Genomic DNA, 22,500 nt, shown 5'->3' with positions numbered 1-22,500 from the left:
ATCAGCACATCGCCCTCAAACTGCTGGTCATGGTTCACAACCGTGCCGCCCTGGAGCATGGGTCAGGGGTAATGGGTCAGGAGTAAGAAGTCGGGGGCAGGGGCAGGGGTCAGAAAATAGGGGCAGGGGCAGGGGTCAGAAAATAGGGGCAGGGGCAGCGAGCAGCAGTGCGTGGAGGTTCAGGGCTGACGGGCTGGGGAGAGCAAAGGGTTTTCCAGGTGGGCGCGTCGGTTGATCAGCACGACGCAGGCGACGCGTCCAAAACATACTCAACGGGCTTATACAAAGATCCCGAAGAGTCATGGGATGCAGAGCCCTGCTTGCGAAGGCTCGGCTACGCGGATGGTCCAGGATTCGGCAAGTAGGGTTCAGGACACACCGAACTTTATATCTCACCTGGATGAGGATGGTGCCAGCTTCACTAGCATTTGCGCTGCATTTGTACACAACCGCATACAGAAACAAAGCGCAGAGCGGTAACAGTGCTTGTTTGGCCATGTCGACCCAGCAGCGCTGGTGAGCTAGGTTCAGAGCTATACAGTATCTGTTGAACTCAACAATACATGCTTAAACCAGTTTTAAGGGGTTTGGCGGAGCCTAGAGGGCACGCTTGCGTGGACTTTGCGATCGTTCTGTTTAGTTTGGGGCGAGTTTCATCTACAATTCTGATGTGAGCAAAATAAGTGCTTACCGATACACTGACAAGCCTGCAGCTGAGCACTTGATGGTCCATGCGCGCTGGATTCAGGCGCGGGAGACAGATGCGCGCAGCCTGTCGCCTAGGCAGCGATTCTGCTGCCAGCAACATATAATTATTCATCCATACGCAACTCTGCCAGTAAACCTAGTTATGACAGGGCATAGCTAACGCGCGACTTTAAAACTGAAAAGCTGAGGCTCGCACCCCCCTCGGTGGACATAATTCATTCCTAGTTACCTTCTTGAAAGTCGAATACCATGGAAGAACAGACAGCTGGGGAGCAAGTGGTCGGGAGCGAGAGCGCGCCTCCGAACGCCATGTGGTCTGTGCTGGACTTCAGCGCCTCGCAGGAGCTAGGCTCCCTGCCACCAGAGAGCCAGTCGCAGCGGCCTCAGGCTCTGTCGCAGCGGCCTGAGGAAGCGGACAACCTTGCAGCGGCAACCTCGCCACAGGTTGCGGGCGCGACGGACATGGAGGCCGAGCCTGCTTCCAGCGACGAGCCCGGCGCCGATGCCGCACCCGCCAGCGACGAGCTGCCTAAGGAGGCGGAGGCGCGCGCTGCCACTCCCAACCACGGCGGCGAGCTGACACCTGTTTCTGCTGCTGCTGCCGCTGCTGCTGCTGATGGTGATTGTGGCGCTGTCGCCGCGGCTGCCGGCACCACCTTCATTCTGCCCATGACCCTGGAAACCCAGGCGGTGCAGGAGGAGGTGTCGCCGGAGCCGCAGCACCCCGAGACCGCGCCGGCGCCCTCACAGGAGGAGGCGGGGGGCGAGGAGGGCAAGGAGGCGCCGGAGGCGGAGCAGGAGGCAGAGCAGGAGGCGGAGGCTGCGCCAGCGGCAGCAGCCAGCCCTGATGCCGATGCCCATATGACTGACGCCGCGAAGCCGCCAGCTGCAATCGCTGCGGCGCCGCCGCAGCAGCAGCAACAGGAGCAGGAGCGGCAGGCGCAGCCGGCAGCAGGCGACATGGAGCTTGAGGACGAACTGGAGGACGCCGACGTGGAGCCCGCGCCGACACCCGCCACAGCCCCCGCCGCCGCCGCCACCACCACTGGAGCCGACCGCGAGGACGGCGAGGACGCCGTTGGCGGTGGCCGCCGGCTGAAGCGGCTGCGCCGCGCCGCCACGCCGCCGCCGGAGGCGGCGGCGGAGCCGGCAGCCGCGCCGGCGCCGGCGACTGGCGGCAACGGCAAGGCCGCCACCGCAGGCCCGGAGGCGTCGCCGCCGCCCAAGTCGCCGCCGCCGCGGCAGTACCAGTACCCCGACCTCAGCGTCGACTCGCCCTCGCCCTCGCCGTCACCAGACCTGGTGGCGCGCGGCCACAAGACCGACGGCGCCGACGGCGCGGCGGCGGCTGCCGCGGCGCGGCGCGCGGCGGTGGCGGCGGTGGCGGCGGCGGGCGGCAAGGTGGTTCGCAAGAAGGTGGTGGTGCGCCGCGCGGCGGCGGATGACGGCCTGGATGACCTGAGCGGCGGCGAGGAGGGCGAGGGCAAGGAGGGCGGCAGCAAGAAGCGCAAGGGGGAGGAGGGAGAGGGAGAGGAAGAGGGGGCGCGGCGGCGGCGGCGCAGCGCAGCGGAGGGCGACGGTGACGGAGAGGGCGAGGACGGTGAGGCGCAGGGCGCAGGGCGAGCGAAGTGGGGTAGGAGTGGGAGAGGGTGTGCAGGTCATGTCTTTGTCTTGTTAGCCTAGAGGCGGGTGTGCATGAGGCTGCCGAGGGGTCCTGAGCCGGATGCGCGCTCGCTTGGCTCTTGGGGTCTAGGAGTACTGCAGCGTCATCCCGCCCGCCCGTGCTTGCTCCTGTCCACCCCTGTCCACCCCTGTTCACCCCGCTTGCCTTCGTTCCTCCTGTTGCTTCTGCGGGCTCGACTCGCAGGCGACAAGGCCATCGGCGAGGACGGCAAGGACGGTGAGGATGCCGAGGAGGCAGGGGCGGTGGCGGGCGCCGCGGACAAGGGCGCGGCGGCGGCAGGTGGTGGCGGCGAGGACGCGGAGGTGCTCAAGCAGCGCCAGCTGCGAGGTGGGTTGGAAGGGGTGGGAGGGGGCGGGTGGAGAAGAGAGAGGGAGGGGGCTGCAGAGGTGATGGTCGTGGTGGTGGTGCGGGTAGGATTGGCGCCTGGGGGGGCGGGTGGCGGTGGCTGCAAGCGACACGGGCAACCGGCTGTGCTGTTTATCCCCATGCCCACTGTCATCAATCAACGCCATCGCCTTCGGCCATTCCACAAATCACAGACGCCGCGCTGCGCGACCGCATCGGCGGGCGGGCGGCCGCCGCGGAGGCGCCGGTGCGGCCGCTGAGCGACGTGCTTGGCAAGATCATGGCGCGGCAGAGGGGCCTGGTGGAGAGGTGAGGCGCGGCGGCGGGGGGGGGGGGGGTGAGGCGTGGGGAGGTGGCGGCGGCGCGGCGGGTGGCGGCGGTGGTGCTGGGAGCCCGGTTGCAGCTGGTATACTGGCGCCGCTCGAGGGCGCCGTCCTCAGTGCATGGCATGTCCTGAGATGGGTTATCACTTACCACCGCATTGCAAATGCCGCAGGGCCCGAGCCAACGCGCCCGTCTCGGACGACGCCCAACCGCCGCCCCAGCAGCAGCAGCCGGCGCGGCCCTCCTACAACGTCCGAGAGCTGCTGGAGACGCTGGCGCAGAGCAAGGCGGGGGCGCGCTCCACTGGCGGCGCCACAGCTGGTTGCGCTAGCGCTGGAGCTACAGCCGCTGCGGCGCCAGCGGCGGCGGCGGCGGTGGCTGTAGCTGCGCCCACGCAGGCGGAGCTGGAGCTGCGGCTGGGCGGCAGCGAGGAGCAGTCGGCAGTAGCAGGCACGGAGCAGGCGGCGGCGGCGGGGCGGTGCGGCAGCGGCGGGGAGGAGCTGCTACTGCCGGGTGGCGAGAGCGAGCTGGTCATCACGGACTCACAGACGGAGCGGGAGCAGCAGAAGCTGCCGCCGCGCAGCCCCTTTGCGGCCATCCGCACCCTCAAGCCCTACACGCCCGGAGGCACCAAGACCGCCGGCGGCGGCGCCGCCACGCCCGGCGCCGCCGCCGCCGCCAGGGCCGCCGCCGCGCTGGCGCCGCCGCCGGCTGACACGCAGGATATGCTGGTGTACGAGGAGAGCGCGACGCAGACAGATTCCGGATCCGGATTTGGATCCCAGCAGAACGGCGGCGGCGCCGGCGTGCGCACCACGCTCGTTCCAATCGTGGATCTGGCGCGCCGCGTGCCATCGGTGCTGCCTGGATCCGGATTTGGATCCGCCTCCGTGCCGGACAGCCAGGACCTGGTGCCTGCATCTGGAACCGACGCGGCCCAAGCCGGCGCTGGCGGCGGCGGCGGCGGCGGCGGCGCCAAATCCGAGGTGGATCCGGACGATGGCATCTTGATGGACATTGATGAAGATGATGACCTGATCGTGGAACCGGATCCAGAGGAGGAGGCGCGCCTGGCGGCGCTGGCGGCGGCGAAGCAGCAGCGCGCCGCCGACAGCAAGGCGGCGGCTGCGGCGGCGGCTGCCGGCAAGCAGGACGCAGGCGCCGGTGCTGCTGGTGCTCCTGCGACGGGTGGGGAGGCGGACGTGGAGGTGGAGGCGGAGGCGGAGGCTGTGATGGAGGGGGGAGACGACGAGGATGACGGCGAGGCCGAGGCGGAGTCCAGCGAGGAGGGCAGCGAGGACTCCGAGGAGGAGGCGGAGGAGGCGGAGGACGAGGACGAAGGTGCGTGTTTGGGCGGATGTGAGGCGGGGGGGAGGCAATGGCACGGGGCTATGGCGTGGGTTTGGGAGGTCTCTAGGGCTGGGGTGCTACCAGAGCGATGGGGACTGACGAACTAGCTGGGGCGGGGAAGACGCAGAGGACATGCCCCCCGTTTGGCCAGCCGGCGGCTGAATAGTGGCGAGGTCCCTGCCAACAACCTGCCTCCCCCTTGCCGTATATTCTCTGTCATGCAGGCTCAGAACCGGGCGAGGAGGAGGAGGAGGGGCAGCAAGCAGCCGCCACCGGGAACGGCACTGCCGCCACTGGCGCTGCCGCTGCTGCAAGGGGCGAGGAGGCCGAGGAAGAGGAGGGAGATGACGGCAGCGAGGGCGGCGAGGGCGAGGACGAGGAGGAGGAGGAGGGGGAGGCGGAGTTCGAGGTGGATGAGGAGTTTGACAGCACGGATGAGGAGGACGCAGTGGAACGTGAGTGCAGGGCTTGCGGGTGCGGTCCGGTGCGGTGCGGTTTGGTGCGGTGCATTGTGCAGTTCCATGCCACTTGGCATCACTGCACTCGCTTACGCCGCCCCGCATGTGCACTAAGCAGCCCAGCTACTTACCCTCGCTCGCTTCACAACCCATGCCCAATCCCAGCTCTCTCCCTCTTACACCCCTCTCTCACCCCTCTTCCCCACCAAACAGCCGAGGCGCTGAACTATGAGGAGGAGGAGGCGGCCACCGCCGACGGCGCCCTCACACAACAGGCCGGCGGCGGCGGCGGCGGCGGCGGCGGCGGCGGCGCCGACGCGGCGGAGCGGCGGCGGCAGTTGACTGAGGTGCTGATTGCGGCGGCCAAGGAGCGGCGGGCGGCTCAGCTGGCGGCGGCGCGGCGGCAGGCGGCGGCGGCCAAGGGCGCGGGTGCCTACTTTGTGGACATGGAGGCGGAGCTCAGCGACGAGGAGGAGGGTGAGAGGGGGGGGAGAGGAGGAGAGGGGAGGGGGAAGGAGGAGGAGGAGGAGGGAGGAGGGGGAGAGGGGGAGGGAGAGGGGGGAGAGAGGGAGAGGGGGGAGAGGGGGGAGGAGGACGGTGAGGGGGGAGGAGCAGGGTGAGGGGGGAGGAGGAGGGTGAGGGGGGAGGAGGAGGGAGGAGCGGGAGGCTCTCCCTGGGACCTGGGCCTGGTGCGCCTGCCACCACGAGTGTTTGCTTGCCTGCCGTACACGCACACACACACATACATACACATACACATACACATACACACACACACACTACACAAACACACACACATACACACGTCACACACACACACGTACACACACACACGTACACACACAATCATGCCCGCACCATGCCCCAATCTTGTGCTTTTTAACACACACATGCCCCCATGTAGGGCTGGCGGGTCTGGACGACCTGGATGACGAGTACGACGGCGAGGACCTGGACGAGGGAGTGCTGGTGGGTGTGGGCGTGTGTGTGGGTGTGTGTGTGAGGGGGGGGGGATTGGGGGGTGGAAGTACCAGCCCAAGCTATAGCAAACCAGGCCAAACTGGAGGGGTTGGGGGGTGACAGATGCGGGTGATGCTTGTGGAGCTGGGAGAAATGGGCAGCGCGGGGTGTGTGGGACACACCGCAACGCCACAGAGCGAGAGGGAGGGCCTCGACTGGGCGCGATGCTTCGGCTGTCGTGCCTTGGTTGAACACTGCCGCTGACTCCGATAACACACACACACACACACACACACACACACACACACACACACACACACACACACACACACACACACACTTAACCCCCACCCGCACACAGGCCTCGCTGCTGGGCACGGCACGCGAGGGCGCCGCGGACGAGTCGCGGCGTGTGGAGCTGCACGGGGCCTGGGAGGCGGAGCGCGACGCGGCGGCGGTGCGGGAGCTGCTTGAGGCGGTGCGGCGCGGCTTCCGGCGCAGCAGGCGGCGCGGGCTGGGGCTGGAGGACGACGAGGTGAGGGGGCGGGGGTGGGGGGTGAGGGTTGGGGGTGAGGGGGTGGGGGAGGGGATGCTGGGGCTGGGGAGGCAGAGTGGAGCAGGGACGAGGGCGGCCGTCATCGAAGGGCGTCATGCGCTGACCTCTTGTCATGTTCATTGAGTTGAACAACGGAACGGGAAAGACCCGCCTACCAACTGCCACACTGTGGATGGACGTGCCGACCCCGTTGCGGGGGGGCATACTTACCTGATGATATAACGACGCGCGACCTGACTCCGAAGCGCACCTGTATGCGCCCGGGCGCCCCGCCAACTTGCCTGCATATGTATGGTTGGACGCTCCACACCCACGCCACCTTCTCAACACACACGCCCACCACACATCACACGCCCGCCACACACATCACATGCTCATTTCATGCGCCGCTGCCCCCTGCCAAAACAACAGGACATCACGGACTCGGACGCCCGGCGGCGGCGCGCACAGCTGTTCGCCTCCAGCGTGGGTGACGACGACGAGGCGCCCATCAAGGTGGCGCGCGGGCACGGCCTGGATCTGGATCTGGCGCGCGATGACGATGACGACAACGCAGGATCCGGATCCATGGATCCGAAGGCGGCGGTGGCGGCTGCCGCCGCCGCCGCGGCGGCTGGATCCACGGAGGCTGGCGCTGATGGATCCCAGCCGGCGGCGGTTGATGGATCGCAGCAGCAGGTGTCGCTGGCGGCGGCTGGATCCGGATCGCTGGGGATCCGATCTGGATCTGGAGTTGGAACCGGCGCGGGGCTGCTGCGGCTGCGTGATCCAGTGGAGGCCCGGCGGCTGCTGCGGGCGCAGTCGCAGGAGGCGGCGGCGCGGCAAGCCAAATTGGCGGCGCAACACTCCAAGCTGGTGGGTGGATGGGTTGGGGAGCGGCGAGGGCGTCTGCTTGCTACGTGCTGCATGTTGCAGTGCTTGCCGGTGCCGGCGCGGCGGCGTGCTTGCCTCAACATCACGGCTCTTGCCACCTTCCTTTTCCGGGGTGGATGCGACGTTTGGGCGTTCCTGTCCTCGGTCTTGGGCCCTGAAATCCGTGCAACGCACGCTTGACGCCCTGTTGCGGTACTCGCAGCTGGGTGGTGGCGGCGGCGGCGACTCACCCCCGGACGCCAAAACCGCTCCCGCCGCACACACCGACGGGGCTGTTGTGGAGCTGCTGCAGCGGTCCGCCTCAGCCGCCGTCGGCGGCGGCGCCGGCGGCGCCCTGGCGGCGCATGGCGCGGGCGCAGCTGCTGGCGGCGCCGCCGCGCCTGTGGCGGCAGGCCGGCCAGAGGCGGCGGCGGCGGCGGCGGCGGCGGCGGCCGGAGGGCACCGGTTCACCCTGTTTGGCTCCGACATCACCAACCGCACGGCGCCGGACGCAAACCAGGTGCGGGCGGGTGGGTGTGCGGGCGTGCACGTGTGGACACGCGCTGCTGTGTGAAGCAGCAATGCATTTGGGGCTCATCCTGTGCCCACCACACATACACACACATATCCACACATACACACACATATACACACATACGGGCTTCGTTTTGTTGTTTTTTCAACACATCACACACACACACACACACACACACACACACTTGTTTGCACACGCGCAGGGCTCCTTCCTGGGCCGCTCCGCCGCGCCCACCAGCCTGCGCACCACCTCCACCCTGGGCGGCGGCGGCGCCGGCGCCAACACGCGCTCCTTCATCTTCGCCACAGACTCCAACTCGGCATTCCCCGAGAAGTCCAAAGACGCAACAGCGGTCGCAGTGGCTGGCGGCGCGACGAATGACGGCGGTGGAGAGGGCGCCGGCGGCGTGGGTAACGGAGGCGGCGCGGGCGCGTCTTTTGCGGGTCTGCGGTCGGTCATTGGTGGGAGCGGTGGCGGTGTTGGGCAAGGGCTCTTGCCGCCGCGAGGGCCGGCGGCGGACGGCGCAGGCGCGAGGAAGGGCGGCGGCGGCGGCGGTGCAGGACTGATGGGGCTGCTTGGGTTGGGCAGCGGTAAGGGCGGCGGCTCTGGGGCGGGAGGCGGCGGCGCCGGCGGCAGCGGGGCTGGGTCGGCTTTGGACCTGAAGCGGAAGTTGATGATGGGTGGTGGTGGTGGTGGTGGAGGGTTGCTGGGTGGTGAGGGGCCGGCAGCCAAGCGGCGATGAGAGGGCGTGTCAGGTGTCGCCGTGTCAGCGGGTGTGGTGCAGGGGTTGAAAGGGATGCACGGGTCGAGACGTAAGGGGCGGGGTCAAGGAGTGATGAAGCCAACGAGGTTGGGGCCTTCGCGTGTGTGTACGGGCGGCGATGCGGCGGACATCAGCTTGCGGAAGATGTCGGCGGGCGCGGTGCACATACAGCAGCAGCGATGGGTGGGATGTGCAATGTGTTCATTATTGCGAGTGTGTGAGTGTGTTAGATGGTCAGTCGAGCCCGGGCGATGGAGTCAGCCGATCAGGGCGCGGAGGCTGTGGGTCGCGCTGCCATAAACTTGTTCGTACTCCGTAGGTTGCGAAGGAGGGAGCACATCCCCACAATGATATCGACACTCGACAATGTTGACTCGGTCTTAGCAAAGCCAGCAAGGCGCTGGTCGTTGACATGCCTCCCCAACCCATGCCTTGGTGATAGTGAGCAAAGCATGAGCATTTACAAGGGTTCGAGTCCGCCGCCTCTCTTGCGCCTCCTGCTTGCTCCGCTTCCTTTGCAGCTTTGCTCCTCCATCTCTCCAAGACCAACGCGCTGTCCCGCTCTTCTTAAAACACTTAACCGCAATACCCGCAAGCGCGTCGCTTTCCGTCCCGCCCCAACACAGCAGCAGCAGCACGCCCAATAGTTCCTCCCCCTCCTCCTGCTTCCGCGAAACTGGGCATGCTGCACACCCTGCTAATCACCTTCACGCAGTGCTCCTGCTGGCCCGTATGCCCGGCGCTCAGTCGCGTGTGGCGTCGGGCACCCAGCGCCGTACAATGCGCTCCTCCACCTGTGAACACACACACACACGAACAGGCCGCCGGACGCCGGACGCCGGCAGCAGCAAGCGCAGGTGCGTGTCAAGCAGTGGCAACACAGGGGAGGGGAGGCAACAGCCGGTCCCTGCCAACCAGAACCCAACATTCAGAGCCCTCACCTCCAACAATCTCACACGCAATAACCGCTCGCCATCCCGCCCCCTCCCCAACGCGAGCCTAGCGCACCATTCACCCTCTCACGCCCCTCCCCCACCCAGGCCCCCTGCCCGCTCACCAGGAAGTTCTGTAGGCACGCGGGCGTGGCGTGGTCGGGCCCCCCCGGCTGCTGCTGACCCCCCGGCTGCTGCGGCTGCTGCTGCTCGTAAAGGTAGAGCAGGATGAGCTTCTTCACCACCTGTGCAAGTGGCGGGGGGGGGGCAGCGGGGTGCGGGCTCAATGCGGATACTTGGTGGTGACACGACACGCGGTGGTTGCGGTGGTGGTTGCAGTGATGGTGGTTGTGGTGGTGGTTGTGATGGCGGTTGACAGCACATGGGCATGTCACAGGCATACCTGCCAATGGGCACGGCGCGGGCATACGCTTTGCCCGGCTCCTTTGGGACAACCCGATCCCAGCCCGCCATGTCCCCAGACGCCACACGGTGGCTAGCCGGCCGCTGCTGTCTGAGCTAGACTCTCCCCTTGGAAGCAAGGTACGAGCCAGACGCGCATAGCCCACCCCCACTCTCATGTCTGATACAAAGCCGTTCGCATGAATGGCTACCCTCCCCCAACACACACACACACACACACACACACACACACACACACACACACACACACACACACACACACACACACAGACACACACAGACACACACACGCACACACACACACACACACACGCACACACACACACACACACACACGCACCTGGTTGATGAGGCGGTTTGTGATCTGCAGGTCCAGCCACCTCATGGGCGGCGTGTGTGGGCCCGCACCCGGACCCTCCTGCTCGCCGCCGGGGCCCAGCGGGATCACCAACACACCAAAGTCCGAGTGCGCGCCCACCTGTCCATTTGCGACCCGGTCAAGGCGTGTGTTTGGGTTTCGAGTCAGGACACACGGGGCCGACACGCCAGGTATGTAATGCTCACCCCCATGGTACGCATGAGCCGGAGTGCTGGATCCCAGAGCTTTCATCCGGAGCAGGCGTTCAAATGCACCAGCCCAAACGTGATGCCGCCCAACCACCACCAAACCCGGCCACCTTCCCCTCCACCCCCAAAAAGCAGAACCCCCCCTACTGTACCTGCCTACGCCTTCACTTATTAATCAATCATGAATGTAACCCCGTCCACCCACCCACTCCTCCCCCTTCCCACCCACCCACCGGGTGTAGCTGGTACACCACATAGTCCACGCCGTACAGCAGCCCCGAGCGCGGGATCCAGCCCTGAGAGGAGGGGAGGGGAGGGGGGGTTACATTCATCATTACGGTATTTAAGAAGTGAAGGCGTAGCCAGGTACAGTAGCATAGTAGACGCGTTGTTGTGGGGGCCGGGCGAGGAGGAGAGGGAAAGTCGTGTGTGTGTGTACGTGTGTGTGTGTGTGTGTGTGTGTGTGTGTGTGTGTGTGTGTGTGTGTGTGTGTGTGTGTGTGTGTGTGTGTGTACGTGTGTGTGTGTGTGTGTGTGTGTGTGTGTATGTACTCGGCGGGCGAAGTGAGGGGACGAAAGCGTGCACGCGCGTGCGGCGTAAGTAGACGTGTTTTGCCTGCCTCAACGGGCAGCGCGGAGCCTGCAAGCCCCTCCTGCTCGCACACCGCCGCCTGCCTCGGCCGCTCCTGCCACTGCTCCAGTCCCGGCCCCACCTTGGCTTTGAGGTGGTGGTAGGCCGCATAGGAGGTGACGAAATTGCTGCGGATGGCGCGACACGCATCCCACAGACCCTGTGCGTGTATTTGCGTGTATGATAGTCAACGTGTCGAGCTACGTACGTGGAGACAGGGGCAGCACGACATGATACATGCACTTGCACGGAGAGGCAGGGGCGGGGGATGCGGCTAGCTGTACGACACAAACTCCACGGCGATAACGCCAGTGCTCGCGCGGTTGCGTGTCGATGCCTGGCACGCGCTGACCAGACCCAGGCGAAACCCCGCATCCCGCGTTCACCCCTCGCCGTGCCGCCTGCCACTTCCGTATTCCCACGTAAACCCACACATGCTTCTCCCCCCCACACACACACATGTGTTTCCACACACACACGTGGCTCCCCACACCCACCTGCTCGTCAAGCAGCTGCACGTGCTCAGACGTGGCGGGAATGGGCGCCCCCGGCTGCAGCTCGTACACCTGTGAGGGCCGGGGGGCGGCGGCGGCTACCGTTGGTGATGATGTGCATTGTAGCTACCGGTAATTACAGTTGGTCGTGGTGACGATAACAGTGATAGATAGCGGGCACACCACTGCATCTGCCATTGCCATTGCTACAACCACTGCCATTGCCATTGCTACAACCACTGCTACTGCTTCTGTCGCTACTGCTACTGCTACTGCCGCCGCACGCACCTGCAGGCAGCGCAGCACGCGGTGCAGGAAGAACGCCTCCTCCAGCGTCAGCCGCACAGCCACCAACCGACAGCCGTTGGCGGCAGGCGCAAACGGCGGCGGTGGCGGCGCCGGCGTGCCGCCGCCACGCCGCCGCCGCTCCCGCGCCCCTGGCCGCACTTGCACCGGCGCCGCCTGCCCCGCTGCTGCTGCTGTTGCTGTTCCTGCTTGCCCAGATGCCGCCGTCGCAACCGCCGTGGCACCTTCCGTCCCCGTCCCTGGCCCTGGCCCTGCCCCTGCAGCGGAGCCGTCAGCCGCTGGTGCCTCGCCTGCAGACATGGACGCAGCTGCGCCGCCCCGCGCCTCATCCCCGTCCGCCTCCCCTTCCGCCGCCCCCTCCGCCTTCCCCTCTGTCGTATCCATCGCCGCCCCTTGCGCCTCCGCCGCCGCCGCCGCGTCAGCCGCCGCTGCTGCCCCCGCGCCCATCCCCGCCCCTGCGTCGACCTCCATAGCTTCTGGCTCTTGCTGCTGCTGCTGCTGCTGCTGCTGCGGCCGTGCCCCTGACACGTCAGCTGGTGCCTGTGGAGTCGCCGCTGCCGCCGCCTCCTCCGCCACCGCTGCCTCCGCCGCCGCCGCCACGGGCGCCGCTAGCCCCGGCGGCGGCCACAGGGGCTCGCCCACTAGAGGCGCCAGCACCGCCGCCACCTCCTCCGCAGTTCCGGGCCCGCCGTCCAACTGCGGGCGGCGGCGGTGGTGGTTGGGATTGTGGTTGTGGTGGCGGTGGTGATTGTGCATGTTCCAGAGTGTGTGTGCACGTCAGCTTGCGCGCGTGTGCAATGCGTCGCCACATGCGAGGCTGTGAGTGCTGGGGCCGCCCGCGACGCCGACCGTGTACCTGACCGATACAGCATGTTGCTTTCCCACCCCTGTCAACATACGCAAGTATTATTGAACAAACATGCCTAGTCCTGCTTCCTTGTGTCTCTAGTACTGACTGGGAATGTTGGAATCCCACCCAACCCTCCCCTCCCAGCCCACCTGGCCGGTGCAGCACTGGTTGAGCACCTCCCCCAGCTCCGGCGGCACTGCCAGCCAGATGCCGCCGTGCTGCAGCAGCGCGTGCAGCCGCAGGCCCGACAGCGTGGTCAGCATCTGGTGGGGAGGGGGGGGATTGTAGATACCAGCCCATACTAAACCAAACCCAATGCAATAGAGCGAGGAGGAGAGCGTGGTCGCTGCTTGACAACGGAGTGGCACGCGACAATGGTCCCCATGGGGAGGAGGGAGGGGGGGAGGGAGGGGGAAGGGAGGGAGGAGGGAGGGGAGGAGGGAGGGAGGGGAGGAGGGAGGGAGGGGAGGAGGGAGGGAGGGGAGGAGGGAGGGGGTGTGGGCGAGGGGGGCGGCGGGGGCAGGTGGGAGGCACTGGTGCCACCACAAGGAGGGCTGTTGGGGAGGCGCGTGCGCGTGCGGCAGCAGAGGAACATGTGGCGGGCGGCTGGCGGTGGCGGTGGGGGCCAGGCACGCGGGTCAGGGCATTCAGGGAGGTTGGCCGGGGGTTGCACAGTCAGGACGAGGGACACACGGGCTTGGCGGCCGTGTCCAGGGGCCTTACCTGGTCCGGGCGCAGCAAGTGCGCCGGGCGCCGGCGCTTCAGCTGGCCCATTGTACCCTCGCTGCTGGTCTTGTCAGCGGGTCACGTTACAAAGTAACAATGTTTATAAGACGTCACGCAATTCAGGGACGAGGCGGCTCGGCAATTCCCGCTTGCCGGGTTACAATGCAACAACGCGTAATGTCAGAGAATGATGCGCTTGCATATCTGATGTGTGCTATGACAATCAAATGTAACCAAAACGGCGAAAACTTGCAATGACACGGTCCGGCCCAATCTTGCTCTGCACGGCCAAATGTAATATTCATCCTCACGCTTGCACTCATGCATGTAGAGTAGGATATTGCAACTTACGAACAGCGGCAAGAACGTGCCCCGTATAAACGTCTCAAGCTGTCTTCTACGCGTTGACTTGCGACGCTGGATTAGAAATCCTAGTCTGTGCAGTTAGATTCCCTTATAATTTGGGGCAAAGCTCGTAAAAGTCCGGTCTCAGGCCAAGAATTGCTACAGCGCAAACAGCAGCGCAAAGCTGCTGCCACTGACTCCGAGTTTGACGTAATAGATCACCTAGGATGGCGGGAGCAGGAGCCAAGAAGCAGTTTGAGGCCAACCGCAAGAAGTTGTCGGCTCTGCGGATAGCCATCGCGGTCGGGATCATCGCACATGCGCTCATACGCATGGTTCTGCGGCAAGGATATCTAAGCAAATGGCACTGGATTGGGTTTGGTGCGACCTTCATGCTGGAGGCGTTCGCCTACAGCGCCATCTCGCGGTTTGCGGAGCCCGAGTACTCGGAGTCCGGGGAGCTGCTCTATGGCGGTGCCGATCTCAACATGGGCGGCATGTGCGGCTACTGGCACGACCTGCTATACATCAGGTTTGTGAAGGGGGGGAAGGGGGGAGGAGGAAGGGAGGGGAGGGGGAGGAAGAGGAGGGGAACGGGCTGGGAGCGGCACGCACGGGGTCTGTGTGGCCTGGCGCGCCACGGAGGCCATGCAGGCCGGCAGCCGGGGCGGGGGCCGGCGGCGGCGACTCACTGACACGGGGAAACACACACACGGTTGGATGTGTGGTGGATGCCGGCAGCGCAACCGGGCCAAGAGGCGTTTGCAGGGAGGGGCGGAGCGAAGTACGAGGCTCAAGAGCCGCCCACCATCCGCCACCCCGCACAAACACCCGGCCCATTCGCGGAGTTGCCCAGGGGCAAGGGGGCAGCGCTCCAGCACATTGTCAGTGTGTGTGCAAATGAGCCGGCAGCACTGGGCACCCACCTCCTCCACGCACTGGGCCTTCCTGCCTTCCCACCCGAGATCAGGTCTCTCCCTCCCTCCCTCACTTCACCCCCTCGCCCTGCCTCCCTCCTGTCCCTCCTCATCTCCCTCCCTCCCTCTCCCTCCTCCCTCCCTCACCTCCCTCCCTCGCCCTCCCCTCCCGCAGCGTGTTCACCCAGGTGGCCACCTGCCTGTCCCTCTACCTGTGGTACACGCTGCTGGTGGTGCCGGGCTTCGCGCTCTACATGCTGGCAGCCAACGTGCTGCTGCCGTACTGGCGCAGCACCAGCGGGGCGGGGCAGGAGCAGGTGGGCGGGCGGGGAGGTGGGGGAGGGAGGTGGGGGAGGAGGGAGGCGGAGGAGGGAGGCAGGGAGAGAGGGAGGGAGGTGGGAGGGACAGAGGGAGGGAGGGAGGTGGCACAGCGGCACAGGAGGCGCGGCGCAGGAGGCGCAGCGGCCACGACGTACGAGCTCGCGGCTTGGATGTTGGCGTAATGTGGTGTTGTGGGGGACAGGGGGCAGGGACTACGAGTGCATCCGCACGGCACCGCACGCTGTGTCGCGGCTTGCTGGCTCAAGCTGGCTTTTGCTACAGGGCTGCAGGACTGGCTTTGCTGCAAGCCTTGGCTGTCTGCGACCAGGCTGAGGGGCCGACTGCAGCACATTGACCCAGCTGCTGCAGCCCGGCCGCACCGCTGCTCCACCATTCTTGCCGTGTGTTTATGTGTCGCGTGGTGTGGTGTGGTGCGGTGTCCTTCTCCCTCCCTCTCTCACCTCCCCACCCCCCCTCCCCCCCACCCCAGGTGATGGATGAGGCCACCCGCAAGAAGATGGAGCGCACGCAGCAGCGGGCCGAGCGCCGCCGCATGAAGTGGCGCTAGATGGGGTTGGGGGTGGGGGTGGGGGGTAGCGAGCGTGTCATACTGCAACTAGGTTCCTCTCCGCTCAAGGTGGGCGCCGGAGGCGCCGTGAGGAGCAGAGAGGGGCGGGGCGGCTCACAGTGCCGGCGACAGCAGCAGCAGCAGCAGCAGGGCGGAGGAGCAGCAGGGCGGAGGAGCAGCTGTCGGTCTTGAAGGAGCTGGCGGGGCGGCTGCGGCTGCGCGGAGTGGGTGTGCGATGGGACAGTGTTAAGGCAGGTTGGTGGAGTCCCGCGCGGAGTGGGTTCAGGAGGAGTGGGCTCAGGAGCGGTTGGCCTGGTACGCTGGGCTGTGGGCCGGGTGCCGTGACAGAGGGCTGCTGACCTGCTGTGCTTGGGATGGTGGGGTCCGCTGAGGCGTTGAGGATTCGAGGCGCCTGAGGGCGGGATCGCGGCGGCCGCGTGGGGATGGGGGTGGGGATGGGCTGGCTTGCACATGACGTCACACGCGCAATCGCCAGGAGCGTGAGCCCGGGCATAACATGTAAGATGGACAGACGGGCGCTGCTCCCAGGTGGGGGCGGGTGTGTGGCTATGTGGGGGCACGGCCGAGAGCCGGGAGGGGACCGAGACGAGGCCATCAGGGAGGTGGCTGTGGGGGTCGGGAGGACCCCGACTCCCGGAGTGGGCGACGGGGTGTCACACACGGATGGGCACACTGCGACGAGCTGATCAAGACTGGTAGGGTGTGTTGGGTGGCGTCCTCTCTGGTGCGACGGCGGCCGTGGTTGGCCATGCCACGGGAAGCAAAAGGGCGAGCGAGGGGTGTGCCAGGAGTGTGATCATGACTCGCCATGAAGAGGTCGCACGAGCGCGGATTTATGTTATACCCATTTGTTGGAATAGAAGCCAATACGCAGCGTGCAGAGGACTGGGGAAGCGGCAGGAGAAAGATGATGCACTCGCTGAAGAAAAAGACCAGTCAGCTCGCCGGTTTACTGGCAGGAGAAGTTTTACCATGCTCAAACAACTGTGCCCAGTTAGCTTTCCTGAGCACTACCAGCGCCTCGAGTGTTTCGGCAGGCATCGCACCTGGCCCATCGCCGCGCAAGTCCGCCCCGCGCTCCACGCTGGGCAACGTGGAGTTCGACTTTGTGTTCGCACAAAATCCCGCGGCCCAGGAGCAGCTGCGCGAGGCGGCCAGGTCAGCGCCTCTGCTGTGCCTCAATTCGCTCCTCTACCCAGCTGCCCACCCACCCCAACACTTTCCCACCAATTTTTGGCTCACTGTCGCCCAATCCCAGGGAGTCCATTCTGGAGCGGCTGGCGCCGGTGTTGGGGCGGCGCAAGGGGCGCAGGCTGGAGCCGGAGGCGCTGCAGCGGCTGCAGGTGTGTGTGTGTGTGGGGGGGGGGGGGGGCGGGAGCGGGCGGAGCGCGGCACGGCGGCACAGAGGCACGCGGGAAAGCGGGGGAAGGGGGGCTACTTGCTTATCCCCAGCTGCTGTACAAGACTGGCGTGTTCATGGCAGATCCAACCCACGCCCGCAGGCCCCAAAACCCCCAAACCCCTCAACCCAACACCCCAGCCGTGCTCCTGACGCTCCTGCGTCCCCAACCGCTTGCCATGCATAGCCATCGACCCGCGCGATGCCCCCGCACCCTCCCCCCTCCTGGCTACGCCCTCTCGTCTTATTTAAAATGCATGCAACTGCCCTGGGTTTGGTTTAGTTCGGGCTGGTATCTACAATCCCCCGCCCATCTCTCCACCCGCCCTCTCTCCCTCTGTCGACAGGCCGAGGAGCTGGCGTCTGCCTGCACCCAGGCGCGCCTGCCCGCCGCCGCCTTCGCCGACAGCACCACAATGGCCGCGGCCCTGCACGCCTTCCTCTACCCCCACCCCCCACCCAACGCCACCCACACGACCCACACACCCGCCTCAGGAGCTTCAGGCCCCCTGCGGGGAGCACCGGTGGGAGCGGGGGCGCCGGAGGGCGCCACGGCCTTTCAGACGGCCTCGTGGGATTCCTTGGGACAGGGCCCGGGCTGGGAGGGCGGCGCTGCCGCCGCCGCCGGCAGTGGTCGGGGCCTGGCGGAGGAGGTAGAGGAGGTGGAGGAGCGGGAGGAGCAGGAGGCGGCGGAGCGGGCGGCGGCGGCGGAGCGGGCGGCGGCGGCGGAGCGGGCGGCGGCGGCGCTGCTGGAAGGGGAGCTGGGCCGGCGGCTGAGTGCGCTGACGTCGGGCGGCAGTAGCAGCAGTGGCAGCAGTGGCGCTGTAGCAGGCAGGCAGCAGCAGCAGCAGCAGGGCCGGCGCAGCCCTCTGTTTCCGCAGGCGGCGCAGGCGGGGGCCGCCCTGGCGGCGGCGCCGCCGCCGCTGCAGCAGGAGGAGGGGGCGGCCGGTGTTGAGCCGCCGTTGTCGCCATCCCTGCCGCTCGATGTGCCAGCACGGCAGCAGCCGGCAACAGGGGCTGCCGCTGGCTCTGCGAGCCAGCTTCCCGGTTCCCGCTTCCCCACGCCCGCCTTGCAAACTGCTACTGCTGCTGCTGAAGACCACGATTGGGAGCGAGAGGCTTCGGACACAACATCGAAGCTCGCGCCGCAGCGCCACAGCGCGGGCGACGGGCCGCTGCCGCCGCCGCCGCAGGGGTCCGCCAATGCGCCGCTGCCGTCGCCGCACGCGGCGCCGGCGGCGGGCGAGGTGCTGCGGGCGGTGCGGCGGGCGCTGTCGCGGCGCGGCTACCCGACCAAGGAACCGGCGCAGCTGCGGAGTGTGCTGCTGCTGAGTCGGCACCAGCTGCTGGACTTGTTGGCGGTGGGTGGGGGCAGGGGCTCGGCGGTGGGTGGGGCGGGCGGGAGGGGGGTTACATTCATGACGATTTCAGGAGGGAGAGGGTCGGGCTTGTTGGTGGGGGTGGTGATAGGAGTGGGATAGGAGTGGGAAAGGGGGTTCGGGCTGGCAGGGGCAGTTGCAAGTGAGGCCCCATGAGGGTTAGGGTGGCGCAGGCGACACTGGGTATCAACCTCTGGTAATAAACCAAGCATGTAACCCCCTTCACACACGCACACATTCCCCAAACACAGGACTTTAACGCGCTACCGGGCGGTAACGGCGCCGGCCTCAGTCGGGAGCAGCTGGCGGCGGCACTGCTGCAGCTGCTGACACCGCCCGGCGGTGGCGCGGCGATGGAGGAGGCGGCGGCCGGTGGCAGTAGCAGCACCGGCACTGGCGCCGGTAGCAGTAGAACTAGCAGCAGCGGTAGCAGCAGCGTCGCCGAGGCAACTCACGTGCCATCCGAGCAACTGAGCGTGGTAGAGGACGGGGGGCAGCGGCAGCTGCAGGATCAGGCGGCGGCGTGGGACGAGGAGGCGGCGGCTTTTGGGGACCCGCGGCGGCGGGAGGTGCTGGCGGCGGCGCGGCGGCGGCGGCAGCTGATGGAGCGGGCGGCGGTGCCGGAGGAGATTGCCACGTGGCTGGTCAAGGCGCGTGCGCAGGTGAGCAGGCGTCGACTGGGCTTGCGACTGCGCGTGCGACTGGGCTTGCGACTGGGCTGGTATCAGCTAAACACGTGACGAGCACAACTAGGGATGTCCAGTCTCACGGAGAGGTGCTTTTTGATGCCGCGTGAGCGGCAGGGGTTTTGTGGTGTATACACACGCACACACGCGTGCTAGGGGACCCATTGCAGTGCATTGCGCACTCCCCATACGGGACACGGTCTCAGACTCTCGGCCCTCAGTCCTGGTAGCTGCAAGTCCTTGTGGCGTGTACCGTATGCCTTGGCGCGCAATCAACACAAGCCCACGTGCATGCTCCCCTCTCCCTCTCCCTCCTTTCACACCCCGCCCCCCTACCCCCAGGACGTGATGCTCTTCAGCCTGCCCCCCGCGGGCGCCGGCGCCGCCGCCTCACACGCCGTGCTGGCCACCGCGCTGTCGCAGCGGCACGCCTACGCCGCCGCACACGCCGTCAGATACCAGGTCAGTGAGCGCGCGTACTTGTATACGTATGCATGCGTGAGGTTTCTTTGCTTCCCAACTTCAAGTATGCGGTGAGTCAGGAGAGATTGTACCATGCCGCTCACCTCCGCGCAGATCAAAGACAAACTCGACGCCCTGGTGGCGGCGGAGGCGGCACAGGCGGAAGCTGCGGGCGCACGCGGCTCGGCGGCGGCGGCGGCGGCGGTGCCGGGCGCACCCGCTGTGGCCGGCGTCAACGGCAGCGACTGGCTGTCCCTGGAAGCGGGTGAGCATGCGTGTGTGTGTGTGTGTGTGTGTGTGTGTGTGTGTGTGTGCGTGTGTGTGTGTGTGTGTGTGTGTGTGCGTGTGTCTTGTGTGTGTCTTGTGCGAGTCTTGCGTAACACAGAATGTGCTTGTGCGAGTCTTGCGTGACGCTGTGCTGTGTGCTGTGTGCTGTGCTGCAGGCGGTGTGACGGTGCACGTGCTCACGGCGCCGGCGCGGCAGTACTACCGCCTGGAGCAGCTCTTCAGCGCAGAGGCGGAGGCGGCAGAGGCGGAGGCGGAGGCGGAGGCGGAGGCGGACCGGCACCGCTACGCAGGAGGGGCTGCGGGCCTGCGGCGGCGCGGCGGCGGCCTGCGCGGCTCGCGGCGGCAGCCGCCGCCGCCAGCCGCCGGGGCCTCCTCCAATGCAGACCTGCCGCCAGGCTCGGCCTCCTCTACCTCCTCGTCATCTTTCCAGCACTGGCAGCAGCAGGACCCGCAGCAGCAGCAGCAGCAGCAGCAGCAGCAGCAGCAGCAGCAGCAGCAGGACCCGCAGCTGCAAGGACACGGGGTGGAGGGGGCCGCACGTGAAGCTGGCGAGGTCGCGGCACCCCGCCGCCACCCGCACCAGCAGCGGGCGCAGCCGGCGGCGGCGGCGGCGGCGCGGCGGCCGCGTGTTCAACTGTTTGGCCCCGAGGCGGCGGGGGAGCGGCTGCCCGATACACTGGAGACGGCGCAGGTGGACTGGGGTGGGGTGGGGTGGGGTGGGGTGGGGTGGGGTGGGGTGGGGTGGGGTGGGGTGGGGTGGGCTGGGGTGGGATGGGGCTGCTGCCGTGCTGCTGCTGGTGAAGCGCGCCTGGCTGCCCGCGCCCTGTGCTGCCCCATGCCTTTCAAAAGAATTCGGAAAAACCAAGGGAACTGCGTATACACCGGCGTTGCGCCACATATGCAAATGTGTGTGTTGCAGGTGCACCCGGAGGAGCGCGAGGAGGCACTCGCCGGGCAGAGCGGCGAGGAGGCGCGGCGGCGTTGACCGGGGGCAGTTGGTGGGGCAGTTGGGGCGGCGGCGGAATGCGCCGTGCCGCTGATGCGGCGGTCGAATGGTATGTGTGTGAGGAGGGGATGAGCAGCCTATAGGCTTCAAGGGGGCTGCGAGGTGGAATGGGATTGGTCGCTGTGTTTGGGGTTGTACATGTGCATGCGGCGCCGAGGTGGCGTGCTCGTTGGGAAGAAGTCGCCAGCTGATGGCTCGGGAGGTGCAGGCAGGTGGCGGGGGCGGTGTACGCTAGGGGGGCGTGATGGGCCGAGGGATGGGAAGGGTGCGGTGTCAGCTGACAGGGTCTGCCAATGCCTCGGCACCTCCCTGCGTATTGTAATAGTCTTGTTCAAACGTAATGTATAGGAGCTTGGCCCGTTGCGCATGCGCGTCAGGAGCCCTTGCAAGTCGGCAGCGCGTGCTGGCTTTGGCCTGGCAGGACCAGCAACTCAAATACATCGTTTGAGTTTGCGGGCGGTCCGTCAGTATACCATTACAATCCATTATTATCACAGGAAGAGCTAAGGGCAGTAGTATCGCGACACAGGCAAAATGAGCGCGGGGCTGGTCGCGGGGCACAACGCCCCTCGGCTGCGCATCAAGGGGCATGCTGCCAGCGTCCTCAGGTTCTTTTGTATCTCGGTAAGGACGTGCCAGGAACACGACGTGCTGACGGGAAGGGTGCATGGTCATCGGCGGTTGCCGGAACCGTGCGCTTTTCTGCGCTGGGGGCAGTGTACACGCCCTAGATGAGTAGCTGTTCACGTGTTGTATTGCAGTATGTGTCGCTCTTAGGAGAGAACTCCTTCAGGCAGACTCGAGTGACAGCGTGCGCTGGCGACCCTCGCCTGCCTCCACATTCCCCCTCTCCTCCTTCCCTTCCTCCTCCTCTGCAGGTTGCCTTCACCATCCTGTGGATTATGCTCACCTCGCAGCTGGGCCACTACAGCAAACTCTTCGGGCCGCAGGTGTGTGTGTCGACTTCGAGTCCGCGCCCCGCATGCAGCGCTCCGCGCCTGTGCTACAGCCGCCTTCGCCGCCCCTTCGAAGCACACGCACTGCCTGAACCTTTCCCCGCCCAACTTAACAATACACATACACTCGCAGATTCTGCTGCAGCTCAACCTCGCCTTCTACCTGCCCTCCATCCCCATTCTGGTGAGGCCGGGGGGGCCGGGAGGGGAGGCGGGGCAACACGCCCGGGTCCCGACCCACATGGAAGCCAGCGCAAGGCACACCCGCACCCGTGTGCCGTGTTTGCACGTGTGGGTGTATTTCTGTATGTCTAGTGGGTGTGGGTGTGGGTGTCAGGCAACGTATGAGGGACAGGCACCGCTGCCTTGGGCCCTTGAGCACGTGCACCCCCCCCCCCCCTCCCCGGATCATCCGACATCTGCCTCCCCTCCTCCCTCCCCTCCAACCTCCCCTGCTCGCCTCCCCCTTCATACTCTGTGACTGCATCACTCCCTTCCCCACATGACTACAAACCACCCTCCCTCCCCGCCAACCATCTCCCATCTCCTTAATCACACCTCCAACATAAGTTATGTATCCCCCTCCCCAATTCCCCTCCGACCCAGATCCTGTCTGGCAGCCTGGAGCGCGCTCTGGACGCGCGGCTGGGCCCCATCGGCTCCATCGCGCTGCGGCTGAACACGGGTCT

The 22,500-nt window shown here is 66.5% G+C and overlaps 6 protein-coding genes across 6 annotated transcripts in view; 4 read left to right on the top strand and 2 right to left on the bottom strand.

Annotated features, from left to right (window-relative positions):
* Positions 1-655, bottom strand: part of CHLRE_02g097000v5 (uncharacterized protein) — an 8,892-nt gene extending 8,237 nt beyond the window's left edge. Inside the window, exons 1-2 of the mRNA XM_043059652.1 lie at positions 397-655; positions 1-50 (exon numbers count right to left, since the gene is read on the bottom strand). The exon at positions 1-50 is cut by the window's left edge and continues 40 nt beyond it. Of these exons, the coding sequence (XP_042927286.1) occupies positions 1-50; positions 397-498 (152 nt within the window). The 5' untranslated portion in view covers positions 499-655. The remainder of the gene's footprint in view (positions 51-396) is intronic.
* A 190-nt stretch (positions 656-845) lies between these two features.
* CHLRE_02g096950v5 (uncharacterized protein) lies at positions 846-9,011 on the top strand. The gene is made up of 11 exons (XM_043059651.1): positions 846-2,308; positions 2,576-2,719; positions 2,932-3,046; positions 3,234-4,402; positions 4,636-4,866; positions 5,083-5,346; positions 5,774-5,838; positions 6,191-6,364; positions 6,797-7,240; positions 7,461-7,757; positions 7,975-9,011. Exons 1-11 carry the CDS (start codon positions 958-960, stop codon positions 8,512-8,514), a joined length of 4,794 nt encoding a protein of 1,597 aa, XP_042927285.1. The 5' UTR covers positions 846-957; the 3' UTR covers positions 8,515-9,011.
* A 2-nt stretch (positions 9,012-9,013) lies between these two features.
* On the bottom strand, positions 9,014-13,675 carry CHLRE_02g096900v5 (uncharacterized protein). The gene is made up of 9 exons (XM_043059650.1): positions 13,461-13,675; positions 12,887-13,000; positions 11,870-12,583; positions 11,585-11,653; positions 11,170-11,247; positions 10,691-10,753; positions 10,231-10,368; positions 9,593-9,712; positions 9,014-9,329 (listed from the first exon to the last, which is right to left on the bottom strand). The coding sequence occupies exons 1-9, from the start codon at positions 13,509-13,511 to the stop codon at positions 9,279-9,281; spliced, it is 1,398 nt and encodes a 465-aa protein (XP_042927284.1). The 5' UTR covers positions 13,512-13,675; the 3' UTR covers positions 9,014-9,278.
* A 130-nt stretch (positions 13,676-13,805) lies between these two features.
* On the top strand, positions 13,806-16,461 carry CHLRE_02g096850v5 (uncharacterized protein). The gene is made up of 3 exons (XM_043059649.1): positions 13,806-14,340; positions 14,901-15,042; positions 15,537-16,461. Exons 1-3 carry the CDS (start codon positions 14,036-14,038, stop codon positions 15,612-15,614), a joined length of 525 nt encoding a protein of 174 aa, XP_042927283.1. The 5' UTR covers positions 13,806-14,035; the 3' UTR covers positions 15,615-16,461.
* Positions 16,462-16,515: 54 nt separating this feature from the next.
* CHLRE_02g096800v5 (uncharacterized protein) lies at positions 16,516-21,141 on the top strand. The gene is made up of 8 exons (XM_043059648.1): positions 16,516-16,793; positions 16,894-16,978; positions 17,382-18,395; positions 18,665-19,075; positions 19,442-19,561; positions 19,676-19,826; positions 20,005-20,540; positions 20,769-21,141. Exons 1-8 carry the CDS (start codon positions 16,543-16,545, stop codon positions 20,832-20,834), a joined length of 2,634 nt encoding a protein of 877 aa, XP_042927282.1. The 5' UTR covers positions 16,516-16,542; the 3' UTR covers positions 20,835-21,141.
* Positions 21,142-21,195: 54 nt separating this feature from the next.
* Positions 21,196-22,500, top strand: part of CHLRE_02g096750v5 (uncharacterized protein) — a 6,836-nt gene continuing 5,531 nt past the window's right edge. Inside the window, exons 1-4 of the mRNA XM_043059647.1 lie at positions 21,196-21,479; positions 21,734-21,805; positions 21,945-21,995; positions 22,418-22,469. Of these exons, the coding sequence (XP_042927281.1) occupies positions 21,390-21,479; positions 21,734-21,805; positions 21,945-21,995; positions 22,418-22,469 (265 nt within the window). The 5' untranslated portion in view covers positions 21,196-21,389. The remainder of the gene's footprint in view (positions 21,480-21,733; positions 21,806-21,944; positions 21,996-22,417; positions 22,470-22,500) is intronic.

Source organism: Chlamydomonas reinhardtii, chromosome 2 (genome assembly GCF_000002595.2).
Source record: "Chlamydomonas reinhardtii strain CC-503 cw92 mt+ chromosome 2, whole genome shotgun sequence".
In the NCBI taxonomy this organism is placed as follows: Eukaryota; Viridiplantae; Chlorophyta; class Chlorophyceae; order Chlamydomonadales; family Chlamydomonadaceae; genus Chlamydomonas; species Chlamydomonas reinhardtii.
Note: the sequence above shows the minus strand (reverse complement) of the source record. Positions and strands in the feature narration are given on the sequence as shown.